Genomic DNA, 16,825 nt, shown 5'->3' on the forward strand with positions numbered 1-16,825 from the left:
AGGAACTCATGGATCAGGGATCCCAGTCCCCAGCATGGAAACCTCAGCTTCTGCTCATGGAGGTGACCCAGGACACGTGCCAGGCTGGCAGGGACACACCGTGGGGCGGGAGATGGGACACACAGAGTGGATTCCTGGGATTGACCATTTTAGGGACAGTGACAGGAGCTGGAACATGGGATTGCTTGTGCTAAAGCCAGAAACACTGAGGTATTAAATGGTTTTAAATGGGGTAACCTCAACCTGTGCTTGGTGACCATCACCCAGGGAAAAATGTCCTCAGGAGCTGTCAGGCTCCTGTGGGATGTCCTTGTCCCCTGGTGTTTGGTTAGCTTTTTTCCTGTTAGATTTTTGTTTGTTTGTTCAGGCTTTTTTTGTTATTTTAATTTTTATTTTGTTTTTTATTTTACTTTAACTTATTTATTTTTATTTTTTGGTTTTTCCCCCTTGTTTTTGTGTTTTTTGTGGATTTTTTTTGTTTTGTTTGGTTTTTTTTTGTTTTTTTTTCTTTTTTTTTGTATTTGTTTTTGTTTTCCCCTCCAATGCTCCTGCACTGGAGCAGATGAGAGAAATTCAGATTATTGGTGCTGCCAGCTCTCTGGTGCTGGACTGCATCCACAGCGCAGCTCTGCACAGGACCTGCGGGTTTAGCTCAGCTGGTTCACTTCAGGAAGGGAAGGGCAGGTCCTGGACTCAGGAGAGAAATGAACTGGATTATTGGACAACGAATAAATCTGGAGTTATTCCTGTAATCTCATCCCCCAAACAGTTCATCCCAGCATGAGAAGCCTTTTGAAGAACTGTCCCAGATTGCAAGGCAAGATGAATTCTCTACCATCTGCATGGCAGCTGTCTTTTGTCAAGTGGGCAGTTTTCCTTATCTCTTCCACAATCACTCCTCCCCTGGGAGGGGACATCTGCTGATAACAGCTATTGAATGTCACTGCATGGCTGATAAGAGCTACAGCATCCCACTGGGACATGCTCTGCTCAGGGGAAGGAGCCAAGCATTCCTACCTGGATAGAATCTGGAGATTCTGGAACACCAGCACAGCTTCTCCACTGGATTTCCCAGAGGAGCAGCAGCTGTCTCCTCTTCCACTGGATCTTCAGAGAAAGACTCCACCTTTCTCCAGGATCCCTGCTCCAGCAGAACCACCCCTGACACTGCAGGAGGGCTGCAGCCACAATTCCAATTGGACTGGAAATTCCACCACAGGGTGGCAGGTTGTGTTCTATCAGTGTTGTTTTAGTTCACTGCATTGTTAATTTTATCTTTTTATTTTCTTCCCTAATAAAGAACTGTTATTCCTGCTCCCATATTTTTTTGCCTGAGAGCCCTTTAATTTTAAATTTACAATAATTCAGAGGGAGGGGTTTACATTTTCCATTTCAGGGGAGGTTCCTGCCTTCCTTAGCACACACCTGGCTTTCCAAACCAAGACAGGAACCATTCTGGTTTGGGTTGGAGGGGACCTTAAGCCCATTTCACCCACACCTTCCACTATCCCAGACTGCTCCAGACCCTGTCCAGCCTGGCCTGGAACACCAGGGTGGGTGAGGAAGGCAAAATTAACCCTGGACCAGGTTAGGGAAGGGCTGGGCCACTCCAGGTGTGGGGTTTTATCCCAGTTCCTCCAAAACCAGGCCCAAGCAGCAGCTGATGCCACTCTTTGTTCCACCTTGTCCCCAGGGATACAAAATATCATGTTTGATGGATGCAGAGAGATCATAAATGTTCTTCATAAAATGTTCTTCTGTCGCCAGGGCAGGAAGGAGACATTTCCCCCCTCCTTTGTTTTACTTTTTCTTTTGTATCAAAGAAGATGAAGAGAATTGAAGTGCCATCCCTGCAGTGCTGCAGGCACAAGACTTCCCTGGGTATCAGCTTTTTTTCTTTTCAGGGATCCCTGCAGCCACAGATTGGTATTAATGATCTGGATTTGCTTCTGGGGTTAAAAAGAAAGAAATCTGTGAATGCAGAACGTGGCTGTTCCTGCGCAGAGGGGAATATTGCAGCTTTGTAATTCACTGCCATCTTGTGATATTTAACGTTTTCCTAAAATGATGAACATGCAACATGAATTAGAACAGAACCCCAAACAAGGAAAAAAACTCGAAATCTGTTCCTAGTATCCATAGTTACAGAGAAAACTCAGAGACCCTGAGGGTGATGGGTAGAAAAGCTCCAATCACAAAGACATAAAATGAAAACTTGTGACATTTTGTTGCTTTGAAGTTTACTTTTTAACCTGTAAACTCTTTGCATAAACTCCATTCTTCCATCAGACAAGAAGCTGGAGTTTTCCTTGATGAGATCTCACCTTGTGGGCCCTGTAGACAAAGGTTTTCAATCTCTTTTTAAAATTTTTTTTGCCCTTTGCCTTTGGGTGGAATGGCAAAATTAGGTCAAGTTTGCTCCAATGAGCTCATTGTAATAATGATGATGATGATGATAATAATAATAATTTTATATATACACCAATAAATATGATGATGATGATGATTTTATTTTTATTATTACTATTATTATATTTCCAATCTTTTTTTGCCCTTTGCCTTTGGGTGGAATGGCAAAATTAGGACAGGTTTGCTCCAATTAGCTTGTTGTAATAATGAAAATGATAGTAATAATAATAATAATAAAAACATACCAATAAATATAAAATATTATTATATAATAATTTTACACATAGTAATATATTATAATAAAACAGTTATATTATTATTATTATTATTATTATTATTATTATTATTATTATTATTATTATTATTATTATTATTATTATTATTATTATTATTATTATTATTATTATTATTATTATTATTATTATTATTATTATTATTATTATTATTATTATTATTATTATTATTATTATTATTATTATTATTATTATTATTATTATTATTAATTATTCTTTCCATGTACAGCCAGAGTACCTAGGAGCCCTGTGCTACTTCAGAGGGAAAACATACGGAAAAATGCTGTGTAATGCATGGCAAAGTTTAACAGAAAACAGGGAGTTTTCTGAAAGTCAGATAATAGGGGGAAGTTCAACCTTTTTAAAATTGATGAAATTAAGATTGGACAAAGCAGCAAAAGCAAAATATCACCCCCATCCTGTCTCTTGCAAAGAGGGGCAGTGGGAGGAGCTGCCCTTGCCCATGGCTGATTTTGATGAGTGATTTGCACATGGATCATCTCAAAGTGAGGAGCCCAAAATCTGCTGCCCAGAATTTTGTTGTATTTACCATTTCCCCGGTGTTTTGCTGCCCTGTATTTGGTGCTGACTGTGCCAGGCTGGCAGGGCTTGGCCCCAGCTGAGTCCCACAGAACCCCAGGCTCATCCCAGGGAATGGGATGAGGGAGGCAATTGGGGATAAAAGTGAGAAAAGTCGTGGCTTGAGACCACATAATGTTTGGGAAGGGACTTAAATCCCATCCAGTGCCACCCCCTGCCACGGGCAGGGACACCTTCCACTGTCCCAGGGTGCTCCAAGCCCTGTGCAGCCTGGCCTGCGACACTTCCAGGGATCCAGGGGCAGCCACAGCTGCTCTGGGCACCCTGTGAAAGGGCTCAGCACCCTCACAGGGAAAGATTCAGTTTAGGGTCCATTCCCTGTGTCCTGTCCCTCCATCCCTTGTCCCCAGTCCCTCTCCAGCTCTCTTGGAGCTTTAGGCCCTGGAAGGCTGGAAGGAGATGAAGTTTAGCACCCAAACCTGGGGTTTATTAAGAGAGGAGAGCACCCCCAGATTGTTCCACCTCTTCTCCAGCACCCTCAGCCACCAGTCCTCCTCACCCAGGCCATTGGGGACAACTCCCAAGTGAGCCAGGACACCCAGGGGTGTCCCTGTTCCAGTGTCAGCAGGGAGGGAACAACTCTCTTCCCATCTGGTGTCTCTTTGGGATATATTGAACTTGTGCTTTGAATTCAGCCAGTGAAGTCATTTTGGGGACACAGCCCTGAATTTCTTCCCCCTCCACTTCCACAGACACAGACTGAAACAGCAGCTTAGGTTTGAATTGCCTCATTTATAACCCATCCAAACAAATGGCCTGAAGCAACTGTGTTCCAGACCTTCAGCTGGGACTCCTGGGACTTTGGATGTGAATTCCTAGAAAACACCAAAACATTCCTTTAATAGAAAACAGAGCTGCAGTTTTTAGTGGTGGCTGTTCCCCAGGGTCAGAGCACCAACACCCACCCGCCCTCACCTCCTGCAGCCGCTCAGGAAACTCAGAGAGGTGCAACAATTCCTTCAAGGCACACCAGAGGTTGTTCCACAGGAGTTTCCAGTAGAGGTAGAAGCCCCACTCGTGTTTTTTGTTACCTACATTATTTTCTCTTGGCTCATGTAAATCCTCACAATTCACATGCAGCACAGCACCCCCAAAATGAGAGGAAAATGAGTTTTCCTGAGGGCTGAGAGGATGCAGCTGGGTGAAAAGAACAGGAATGGAAATGGTGGGAGAGGATGAGGAGGGCAGAGCAGCTGCTGGCAGAGCTCACAGTCGTGTCTTACCCCAACCCTGTCCCTGCCCATTTCTAACAAAAACCTCTGCAATTCTTTCAACATTGTCAATTTTATTACAAGAATAGTTTAAGACAGAACAAAAAAAACAGTGGCAAACCCAAATATTGTTTAAAAAATTTAATATGCAATCCTTAAGAAAGAGGCTTCACAAGCCTCAAATGCTAAATAACCTCTTAGCTGGCTGTGGTTGCACAGCACTCAGGATGTGCTGATCTTCCACACCAACACGAGGTGCTGGTGGAACTCCACTCTCCTGCACTCTGACACCCAGCAGCAGTGCAGACATGAAAAGGAAATGTTTCCTTCCATTGTTTTATTGCTGTCTCATCCCACTGATAAGGTGGCCTTTAGTCTGCTCAAGCTGCCTCTAAGTTTGGCAGGGACAAAACCTCTTGTCCTCCCCAGTTACTGTTCATCCACATAAATTCTGCTGATTTCAGAAAGGAGAATGAATGAATGATTGAAAAAAATAATTATTTTTATGCAGGAAATACACTGACCCATACAATTAATAATCATTAACTTGGAACATTAATTGCATGACTCAGAATGTCTGAAGTTTTTATTTAAAAACCCCCAGACCTGCAGCACACAGAGGCCAAGGGGTGGGGGTGTCTGAGGCCTTTAGACACTGTGAGCTGGCTTTGACTTCAAAGGATGAATCACCAGGATCTGGTTGGTATCAGCAGGACTGGCCTGCACAATAAATAAATAAATGAGCCCACTCAGTCCTTCCCTGGAGGGCTTTCTGTCTCCTGGCCACAGGGAAATGATGAAGCTTGTCTGCAAGCAAACTCTTCATGTTACATAAACCAAGGAAAACATATTTATATAGCAAAGGTTTCCTGAAATAGCCCCTGGAATTTTGAACAGAGCAACCATTCTTTCCAGAGTTTCAGGACATATTTCAGCAAGAACAAAGACACACTTTTAGTATTTTCTTTTTACTCTTTCTTTCCAATCTGGATACAGCAGCCAATGCTGCGTCCATCACAAAGTTAAACAGTTCCACTGGAGAATCCTGAATTCAAACAACCCCAAATAATTTGATACAGACATCAGAATCTGCAAACAACAATAAATTTGTTTATAGCAACAGGAGACTGGCTGCCAGGGGATAAATTACTGATCTTCCTGGGCTACAGGTGCACCAGTGTTTGAGCTCCTGGCCAGCCTCTTGTACAATCAATTTTTACCATTTAAAAGCAGCTCTAACAGACAGAAAAGCAAAACTTCTGAGTTTGCAGCTGGTGCATCAGAAGAGCATCATCCTACCTTCAGGCACCCCCAATGGCCCCGGGAGCTTCTTGTTTGCTTTTAATTATGTGCTTTATTCATGAAGAGCTTCAACTCCTGCAGTGTGTGTCTCAGGCCAGGGTGGGAGCCACAGCTCTGCTGTCAGGCTGGAGGTTGATGAGGGAGTTGCTGGCCTGGGCCAGCTCTGCAATGGACACTCGGCCTCGCTGCTTGATGTACTGGGCCACGGCTGCCATCTCCTCTGCAGTGATGTAGATGAACTTTCCCCTGTCATCAATCACACCTGCAGGGCAAACACAGCACTGAGAGGCTCCCCTCACCTCCCCCAGGCATCACTCACTGCTTTGGGAAGGGATGTTCCAGCTGCTGAGGCAGCACTCCCCCGCCTAGGCCAGGCAGGATTTTACCTCCTGGCCACTGCTGGGAGCTGGAGCAGCAGCCCAGGGCCCTGGGAATGCTCCTCTTGCCCAAAGGAAAAGTTCTGGCACTGGGAACAGCTGGCTGGGAGCTCCACAGCAGCTGCTGCAGGGATCCCAGAATGTCCTGAGCTGGATGGGACCCACCAGGATCACTGATCCAGCTCCTGGTCCTGCACAGACACATCAACAATCCCACCCTGTGCATCCCTGGGAGTGTGGTCCAGACTCTCCTGGAGCTTTGGCAGATTTGGGGCAGTGCCCAGCACCCTCTGGATAAGAAACCTTTTCTTGATTTCCAACCTAAGCCAGCTCCAGCCATTCCCTGGCTCCTGTCCCTGTCACAGAGATCAGAGCTGTTCCTGGGGAGGAAGCTGCAGAATTTGATCAATCTCCCCTCAAGCCAAGTGCCCTGAGCTGTTCCTCACATGGATTCCTCTCCAGACCCTTCCCCTTCCTAGCCCTGCTTTTTTTGGTGCTCATGTTCCCAGCTCAGGCAGCTGATGGAGAAAGGCAGAGCAGGAGGCTCCTTGTGGGGCCCAGCTCAGCCTTCCCAGCTTCCCCCTGACAGGAATTCAGCTCAGGTTCCACATTCCTGTGGCTCTACCCAGACTGAGAACAGAATTCTGGTTTTATGTATTCCACCGAGGCAGAGCCTCCCTGCCTTTGTGCACAGCCAGCCAGCACAGCACACATCCTTCTCCCTGCATTCCAAGCACTTGTAGGGCATTTGAAAGGGTTTCCACATTGCTGAGACACTTGTAGGGCACTTGAAAGGGTTTCCACATTGCTGAGGCACTTGTAGGGCACTTGAAAGGGTTTCCACATTGCTGAGACAGTTTTAGGGTATTTGAAAGGGTTTCCACATTGCTGAGACAGTTTAAGGCATTTGAAAGGGTTTCCACATTGCTGAGACAGTTTTAGGGCATTTGAAAGGATTTCCACATTGCTGAGACAGTTGTTCTCCAGCCACCAGCACAAGATCAGGTCAAGAAATGTTTGTGCTGGCACCTTCCCCTACTTCACCCTTGGAGAGAAAAGACTGCCCAGCTCTAAACCAGCCTTGTTCCTGCTCAGTGTCTGCTGCAATTCCAGCTTGGACAGGGCTGGGAACAAGCACTGCACTGGCTCCAGCATTCTGCAGTGCTCTGGGATGTCTGCCTCTCCCACCCCAGCCCTGGCTTTAACCACCAGGCTTGGAAACCACCCCAAATCATCCCAGTGATCCTCTCAAATTCGGATTTCAGAAGGCCCCATTTGCAGCTGGCTGCTCAGCAACCCCAAAAGGCCTTCAGCAGATGGATAAATAAAATATAAAATATAAATCTAGCTACCAGGTCCTACTAGATCCCTAGAACTAGATCCTTATAAATACATTAAACTAGATAGATGAAACTTATAAATTAAAATATAAATAGATTAAATACATAGATTAAAATTATTAAATTTATATTATTAAAAATAGATAGATTAAAATTATAAATAGATTAAACTAGATAGATTAAAATAGATTAAATTTATAAAGCTAGATCCTACTAGATCCTTATAAATAAAATATAAAATATAAAAAGCCATTTGCAGCTGGCTGCTCAGCAACCCCAAAAGGCCTTCAGCGTTTTTGTAAATAAATAAAATATAAATATCTAGCTATCAAGTCCTACTAGATCTTAGAACAGGAATGACACTGGAATTCTGTCTCTGCCACAGTGAAGGCATTTTCTGCACCAGCAGCTCCAGGAAGATCCCCTTTGTGCTTTGGCTGTCACCTGTCAGGGTGCCATCTGCCATCAGGTCCTGGATTCTGTTAATTGCATCCTGTGCAGAAGAGAAAAAGGAGTAACAGACTGATCAAAAGGGAAACAAAAACCATTTCACACATTCAGATCAACTCCAGAGGTTTACCTTGAAATCCCTCAGGGTTAAGCAATTCAATACTCCCACACAGAGAGATGGAATCAACCCTTTGGTCTTAGAGGAGTGTGTTTTTGTTTTTGTTTTTTTTTTTTTTTTTTTTTTTTTGATTTTGGGATGTTCAAATTAAATTCCCTACCCCTTAAAAGAGACTCTTTTTGCCATTACTTGTCTGTTTCAAGGAGCAGGGGGTTATAGGAATCTTCCTGTGCAAAGGCTGGGCAGAGCCATGAAGTTCCATGGAGCACTGAGGTCCTTCTCCAAGGTTCTTGCTCAAAAATTCCATATTTTTTCTATCTTTTCCAGCTCCTTTTAGCAGCAAACCTCTCCTACCAACCCAAAGCAACAACTTGTTGAATTCATGGCTTGGGCTTACCCCACAGCTACTCCAAACATGCAGTTCCACTGCACCTTGTGTTGGTTTCTACAGCTCTACCTCTCTTTTTCTTGTTGTTATACGACTGCAGAAGGAAATTATAATTTAGATTTTAACTAGATAAATTCCTGTAATAACCCACTGCACACTTAAATGGAGCTTTGGTTTACGAGGGAGGCAGGGGCCCAACAAAAATTAGTACTTCCACCCCAAAAGTCAGGTGGTTTTTTTTTACCTGTGTCCTTAAACCCAGATGTGAAGCCAAGTCCTCCAGCTGGATAACCTTGGTTTTCTGTGGGGACAAACAAGAGTTAAGCTGATGAATGAGAAAGCTAGGATTTTTTTTTTCATTGAAATAAAAAAATGCATTAACCAGACAAAGCAGAACCTGTTCCTTTAAGTAACTTTTCCTAGTAAGCACTTTCCTGTGATGAAAAACTCTGAGGTTACCTAAAGCAGGGAGCTCTGTGGAAAGACTGAGTGCTCTGACCCACTTAAGGCAAGACTAAACCCATCTGCCAGCCTTGATCCCGGACTTTTCCTCACACTGGGATGAGCACAAGGACTCTGCTCCTCCACCTCCTGAGTTTCTCAGCTTCCTTTAATTTCAGGAGTGTTTTATCAAGATCCCTTTCTTCTTTCAGGGATGTTTCAAAGCAACTTTTAAAACCATCACTGGTGTGTATCAGCACTTACATAAAACCCAGGCAAGAGTGGCAGCATTAAGTGCTTTAGTTCTGTTTTACTGATGTCATGTGTACTAATGCCATAATAATCTTCCTAAGCAAGCCAACACCTTATTAAATTTGTCAGTGCTGGAACTGCACATTGTCATTTTGCTTTTTGACAGATTCTTCCTGCAGCTTTTCTCAGTCAAGGCACAGCCACCACTGCTCCCATCTGGTTTTGTGCTTCTCTGTAGCTCCAGAGAAAACACCTGCAGGGCTTGTCTGGAGCTACTTGGTCCTGTTTTCTTCTCTGCCAAAGTTTTAGGAACTCATCTGTTTAGTTGCAAAAGGATGCAGTGTTTGTAAGGAGCTTGGAAAAGACAAAAGTGTTGGAAAGCTCAGTTAATATTCAGGTTTACATTCCTAAAATCCATGTATGGACAGCCACAGGAGCTGCATCTCCAGTAACAAATTAAATACTTCAAACAATAAAATCCTTTGTTTCTGGTCTTGAGAGCATACTGGGAGGCCACTGAAGAAATCAAGAGAGGCTGAAATAGATGAATCCTTTTCATTAATAAAATCAGACCCAAAAGGAAGGCACACACAGATTTAGCAGCTGTGAAGTTTGATGCAGCCAAGCTAGAGAACTGAATACCATGGACTGAACACATGGAACTGGAACCAGTCCATGGAATTCAGTTCTCAGAGCTGGGAACTGCCAACATTCGTCACATCTTCTTTTAAAGGGTCTGGGGGGGGGTTGGTGCAAAGCCACATCAACAGGAAAAACAGGACTTAAACCTTCCCTTAAAGATCTTCCCCCTCAATGACCAGGTTTAGTGGAAGCTTCCCAAGACAGATCCTGCTGGGAATGAGAGCCCAAGGCGGTGAGGTGGGATGAGGGTGCACCCCCCACCACTCTGGAATACAACAACACGAGGTCCCAAGGGAATAAAACACTTCTCCACATGCATCATGTTCTAGAGACAGGCTTAGCTTCCCTTCAGCTACAAAACCACATCCACATTTTTCTGAATTAATTTCATTTTAGGGGTGATGCTGCTGCTGCTGTACTCAACAAGAGGCTGCATTTTGTTCCCAACACCCTTAAGAATGAAGCACAGGGTGAGCTATCTCCAGTCAATGATACCAGCATAAGAAATTATTCAACAGAAGAGCTAAATTCAATTTTATTTTAAAAAAAGGCCAATTCCTCTTAATTTATACAATTTTTTCTGACAGCTACGAGCAGCTCAGCACCGCTTCCTGTCAATGGTTTCTGTGAACAGAACAGAAGATGAGGGCAATACATAATCTATACATTAAGCACACTTTCAAGATTAAAGAAAAATACTTAAAACTTGTGAAAGAAAGCAATGCCCCAGTTCTGCAGCTCAGAACTCTGCAGAGGAAATCAGGTATCGAATATTCAGACTTGGGTTTCCAGCCCAAGTTTAATTTCTCTGACGTCAAGATGAAGTGACTGATACAGGATTTTGTGCTGAAACACTCAGCTGGGAGTTTGTGACTAATCTGGTGCATTCACCACAAGCCCAGGGGCAATGGGCAGAGCCTGCCCTGGCTGTGTCATCCCCTGGAAAGCTCCCAGTGCTTGTGGAAGATCCCAAGGGACGCTGGAATTTCCTTTTTCACCTACAGAGGTAAAAGGGAGGCAGAGAGGAGCCCAGCAGAGCTTTGCAGGGCTCTGCTCTGAGCTCCTGTCCAGAACTGCCTGGCAATCACTCCAAAGGACTCCCCAAGGAGAGTTAGCCAAGAGGCAAATCTTTAAGTCCAGGAGATAAATCTGCTGTAAATTCAGGGTTTTGCTGGGATAATGGACGTGCAAAATGTGAGATTTTGGGATATAAATTGGTTAGCAGCCCACTGAGTATCAAGTGATACTAGCAGCAAGTGATTTGCTTGCTGGAGAAGCCTTTCACACAGGTCACACATCCTGAGAGTTCAGATTCCAGCAAAGGAAGAAAGGGATTCATTAAGAAAAAAGATTTGCATGCCAGTGTTGGAGTGAGAAGAGAAAAATGCATCTGACTTTTGATACAGCAATTTGCCCGCACAGATCAAAAGCACAAATGAGCACAGCCCAGGTTTTAAATACCCAGCCATACAATGGGATGGAAGGGAGACTGACACACCCTGGTTAAAACAAGGCAGCTGCTTCTTAAAGTGCCCTCCTGAACACAAAAAAACCACTGGAAGCTGCATGGTTAGAAAAAAGTGAAGGAATCACAGGAAAAATTGGGATTGAGCTTTCCAGTGCCAGTGTTGGAGGCTCAAAAACATCCTCCAGGTACAGCAGCTCCCCTTCATGCTGAGCTCACATGGAGAGATTGTTTTTAAATCAGTGGCTGATGCTCACAAACAAAAAAGCCCAAATGCCCCAAAAAATCCCAATCCACAGCAAACATTGCTTCCATGAACTCTGAGGGAGATGCACCAGGCCACATCCTGCCCCAAAAGCCAGGACCCAGCTGGAATTAAGTTATTTTAGATAATTGTGTTTGTGCTGGTTCAGTAAATAACACTTACTGAAGGGATCACTTTTGTTACTTGTTGAATATTTAAATAAATGAAACAGGAAGTAAAGATGTCCCTCTTGGACAAAAAGTATTTCACACCATCTAAAACCAAAGAAAAACCAAAGGCACCTTACCTTAACATATTCCAGGAATTCCATGAGAAAGCTGCGAGACTGGAGACAGCAGGAAAACAATTTTAATCTTGAATTCATGAGCATTAAATGCATCAAAAACTTGTGAGTATAAATACTATAGAAGTGTTATTCCTAAGTTTTAACTACACACACTGAGATACTGGACTGGGAAGAAAAATAATCTAGATTTAATCTTCACAAGGGATTTCCAACAGGTATTTTTTGAGACTGAATGTGACTCAGGTACAATTTAAGTATTTCATGAGCATCAAATGCATCAAAAACTTGCTGAAGAGAAATACTATAAACGTGTTCAGATTGCACAATTCCCAAGTTTTAACTACACACACTGAGATATTGAACTGGGAAGAAAAATAATCTAGATTTAATCTTCACAAGGGATTTCTGACAGGTATTTTTTGAGACAGAATGTGGCTCCGGTACAATTTAAACATTTCCCAAAAGTTATCATCCAATTTTTTTATTCTTCACATCATAAATACCCTGAAATAACCACATCTGGGTGAGTTTAAGCATCATTAAGTCACACACTCAGGTCATTCTGTGCAGAGGAAAACCCAGAGTGACTCAGGAGTTGCAGCTGGCCAAGTGCAGCACAGCTGCACAGCACCTGTGCAGGGCTCAAGCATTTCAGAGCCCTGCACCTGAAATCCAGGGAGCAGCTCCACTGCAGAGGCAATGCAAACACTGTGCATTGCAGCTAAAAGGAGATCAGGTTGCTCTGGAACCCCAGGAATCAATCAGCCTTAATTAACTGGTGAGCTCTGGAGTCAGGAGCTTGATTTTCAGCACAAGGCAGAGTGAGCTTTGCTAACAGGACAATGAAATGCTTCAGTTCTTCAGCCACCACGAGGCCAGGGTGACTACTTCATTTCCTTCTCATTTCTGCTGCCTCCAAATAACTCTGTACCTGTTATTATTTCTGAATGTGACTTTTAAATCACCTGCAATTCAAGTTCTAACTCCCCTAACAACCCTACCAAAGTGATCTCAGGTTGAGATGGAGGCATCTCAGACTCTTTTAGGTGAGGAACTTAAAATCTTCTCTGTTCTGACATCAGGCATCTCAAACTCTTTTAGGTGAGGAACCTAAAACCTTCTCTCTTCTGACATGGAGAGAGATGAATTTCTCCTTGACAGGCAGCTGTAGGAACACGCACAATCACCACATTTCAGTTTGAAGGGTGTTTAAAGTGGAACACAGCAATATTTAGGGAAAATCTCATCTCCTAACAGGTCAGGGACAGATTTTTGAAGGAATTGTCAATAAAAGTGTGCATTTTTTGCTGTTCTCTGTAATTCCCCATCAGCAGACAGAATTTCTCTTGGTGTTAATCCCTGGTGTGATGGAGGAATTTTTCTTGATGGGAAGGGATCCATCAAGGGAACCTGTAATGAGTCAATGGTGCTTGACACTGGGCACAATCTGCTGTGCCCAAAGCCACTCTCAGTCACACTAAAGCAAATCCATTCAATTCCAGAGCTTCTTCAGCAGAGCAGCAAATGCACACATGGCCCTGGAATAAATCCTTCCCCAGAAATGCACTGGACAGCTCAAATTGGCAGCCACAACCCAAGAGCAATTCCAGGATGTGAGAGCAAGTAAATTGTGTCTAACAGGTTTTCAGCAGACAAAACAGGGACTCTGCCTCTCACCACAGCAAAACTTTTTCAGGTTTGCTGTGATTTTATATAAAATATCACATTTCAAACACCATCCCCAGCAGATCTGCAGGCAGCCACAGGAGCAGCAGAGTGGGTTTGTCCTGAGGATTCCCTTATCAGAAACCTTTAGAGACAAGAGCTTGGTTTTTAATTTGATTTCACAGCAGCTCTCTTGGTGTAGAAAATAAAGCCAAACCCAAATAATTGTCCCCAAGGTCCGTGGGCACTTTCAAACTCCAAATTCAGCTTTACTGGCTCAGTCTGTGGGTAAGGCAGAGCTGCTGACAGTGAGAGATAATCTGAATTCCAGGATGAGTTTTATTTCAGTTCTTAGACACAGGGAGGACAGAATTCATTTCCAGCAAGTTCTCTCAGAACTCTAAAATGCCCTGTAGGAGTCTGCTATGAGGAACAGCAGCATTCCCCAGGAAATATTCCAGGGTTAACCTGTGCCACAGACATAATTCAGCTTTCACAAGCAAAAACCTTTGGCTGACTCCAACTTTTAATTTCATTTTACACGAGACAGAATGCAGCAAGTCTAACAGGAGAGGGGGAACTGCAGAACCAGCCTCACATACCTGTTCCTCTGTCATTGACTCTTCAACCCCTTCCTCTTCAACCACAAAACTCTCCTTCAGCTTCAGGTACTCTTCATATTCTCTCTTCTCCTCCTCTTCCTTTGCCTTCCTTTTCTCCTCTTCCTGGACAGAAAAGATGACAAGTGGTCAGTTTGCTCTTTCCCAAATCAGGTTTGAAGTGAAGCAGCATCTCCTTCCTCTGCAGCCAGCACATAAAAAGTTTTTAAACTGAGTCTAAGCTGTCCCTTGATGGCACAACGAGTTCCAGAAGCCATCCTTGAGGCAGTGACCATCTCACAGCCAGGGCTGGTTCTTAGCAGAGCTGGCAGAAAACCTCTTAAATAGCAACCTGCCTGCTTCATTTGCATCAATCTGCTCTCCTCACAGGAAGTCCCTGCCCCTCCCTGCACTCTGATGCAACGTTGACATTTTTGGTTGAAGCAGAACTGGCCCCAGGTCTGCCCTGCCACTGCCAGGACATTGGGAGTGCTTACAAAGAACAGTGGTGGAAAGTTTCAGGTAAAATCAAGTTTTCAAGGAAAATCTAATGAAAACTTCCTTTCTGCATGGATAATGTATAAAATTAAATAATATATAAAGTATTATCTCAAGTATTTTAGGCACAGGAGGTAAGGCATGATTACATTAACAAAAGGAGTTTTTTACTTTACTTTTTCTTTGTTAAAAAGCCTTAGGCTTTTAGTTATCTGGAATAAAAAAACTTCATGGCCTACCCTGAAATAAATATAAAGGTTTAAAGGGCACAATAAAGCTGAATCTCCCTGCATTTTGATGCAACATTGACATTTTTGGTTCCTGGCCCCAGGTCTGCTCTGCCACTGCAGGACACTGGGAGTGCTCACCAGGATTACACTGGGGGAGAGAAACTGTAAAAGTTCCAAGTAAAATCAAGTTTTCAAGAAAAATCTTATGAAAACTTCCTTGCTACATGGATAATATATAAAATTAAATAATATCTAAATTATTATAGAAAGTATTTTAGGCACAGGAGGTGATTGTAATAACAAAAGGAGTTTTTTACTTTTACTTTTTGTTTGTTAAACAAAAGCTTTAGGTTTTCAGTTATCTGCAATAAAAAAACTTAACAGTCTACCATGAAATAAATATTAAACACTTAAAGGCCACAATAAAGCTGCCCCTCCCTGCATTTTGATGCAACATTCACATTTTTGGTTCCTGGCCCCAGGTCGGCCACTGCAGGACACTGGGAGTGCTCACAAGGAACACTGGATTACACTGGGGGAGAGAAACTGTGAAAATGTCAAGTAAAATCAAGTTTTCAAGGAAAATCTAATGAAAACTTCCTTTCTGCATGGATAATGTATAAAATTAAATAATATATAAAGTATTATATAAGGTGTTTTAGGCACAGGAGGTAAGGCATGATTATATTAACAAAAGGAGTTTTTTGCTTTAATTTTGTTTGTTAAAAAGCTTTAGGCTTTTAGTTATCTGCAATAAAAAAACTTCATGGCCTACCCTGAAATAAATATAAAGGTTTAAAGCCCACAATAATGCTGAATCTCCCTGCATTTTGATGCCACATTCACATTTTTGGTTCCTGGCCCCAGGTCTGCTCTGCCACTGCAGGACATTGGGAGTAAAAGTTTCAGGCAAAATCAAGTTTTCAAGGAAAGTCTCTTTCTTATGAAAACTTTTCTTCAAGCAAACTGTGCCCTCATGGATAATGGAAAAAATTAAAAAATATCTAAATTATTATATAAAGTGTTTTAGGCACAGGAGGCAAGGCATGATTGTATTAACAAAAGGAGTTTTTTACAGGTTGTTTGTTAAACAAAAGCTTCAGGCTTTTAAAAAAACTTCATGGCCTGTCCTGAAATAAAAAAATTAAAATCTTCAAGGCCACAATGAAGTTTTTTGGAGTTTTCTGGCCCAGAAAACTCCAAGGCCAGCATCAGTGACATGGTGATGCCTGGTTCTGTGGAATTCACATCTTCACAAATCAAAACGGTGATTAATTGTTTGGGAACGTGACTGCTTAGAAAATGTTTTAAATAAGAACTGGTTTTTACTGGGAACTCCTAAATTTGCAGTTTTCTATTATTTTAATTTAAAATTTGTTTTGTTCTTCTCCAAGAGAAGGCTGGGCTAATGTTGAAGGTTGGATTTGATGACCTCAGAGGCCTTTCCCAAACTAAAAGGTTCCATGGCTCCCGCAGAACAGAAATGTTTCCCTCCAGGAAATGGTGCACAGAGGAATTTCTGTTTGTGCAGCACCTGGTACAAAGAGATTCCCAAAGGATCTGGCCTCTGGTTCCATCACATTGCAGAGGCTGATTAAAACAAACACAGGAGTTCTTCAAATATCACTGACAATCCCAGGGCATTCCTCCAGCATCAGCAGAGAAATGGATTTTTAAAAGAACAATGATATTGGTTTCTAAATGCTTGCCATGATACATCCTGGACATTGATATGGTAATTGCTTCCTTAAGTAGTTGGAATGTAAATATTTCTTCCATTAAAAAAAAACAACCAGGGAGAGACAGGAACAGGTCATTCAGTATAGAGAAAATATATCCATATTAAAAAAGACACATTTTGGTAAAAAACAAAGAGTATTTGGTCCTGTTTTTATTTAAATACATTAAAAAATTATTATATCATATAAATACAATTAATATATAAAATATAAAATAGTTTTATTTTTATATAAAAAGAGATATATCTATAAAAA

The 16,825-nt window shown here is 42.5% G+C and overlaps 1 protein-coding gene across 1 annotated transcript in view; it reads right to left on the reverse strand.

Annotated features, from left to right (window-relative positions):
- Window positions 1–4,570: 4,570 nt before the first annotated feature.
- Window positions 4,571–16,825, reverse strand: part of DDRGK1 (DDRGK domain containing 1) — a 32,349-nt gene continuing 20,094 nt past the window's right edge. The window contains exons 4-8 of the mRNA XM_005429442.2: window positions 14,107–14,229; window positions 11,840–11,878; window positions 8,733–8,789; window positions 7,977–8,025; window positions 4,571–6,077 (exon numbers count right to left, since the gene is read on the reverse strand). Coding sequence (XP_005429499.1) covers window positions 5,905–6,077; window positions 7,977–8,025; window positions 8,733–8,789; window positions 11,840–11,878; window positions 14,107–14,229 — 441 coding nt within the window. The 3' untranslated portion in view covers window positions 4,571–5,904. The remainder of the gene's footprint in view (window positions 6,078–7,976; window positions 8,026–8,732; window positions 8,790–11,839; window positions 11,879–14,106; window positions 14,230–16,825) is intronic.

This window comes from Geospiza fortis, unplaced genomic scaffold, assembly GCF_000277835.1.
Source record: "Geospiza fortis unplaced genomic scaffold, GeoFor_1.0 scaffold62, whole genome shotgun sequence".
NCBI classification, from domain to species: domain Eukaryota; kingdom Metazoa; phylum Chordata; class Aves; order Passeriformes; family Thraupidae; genus Geospiza; species Geospiza fortis.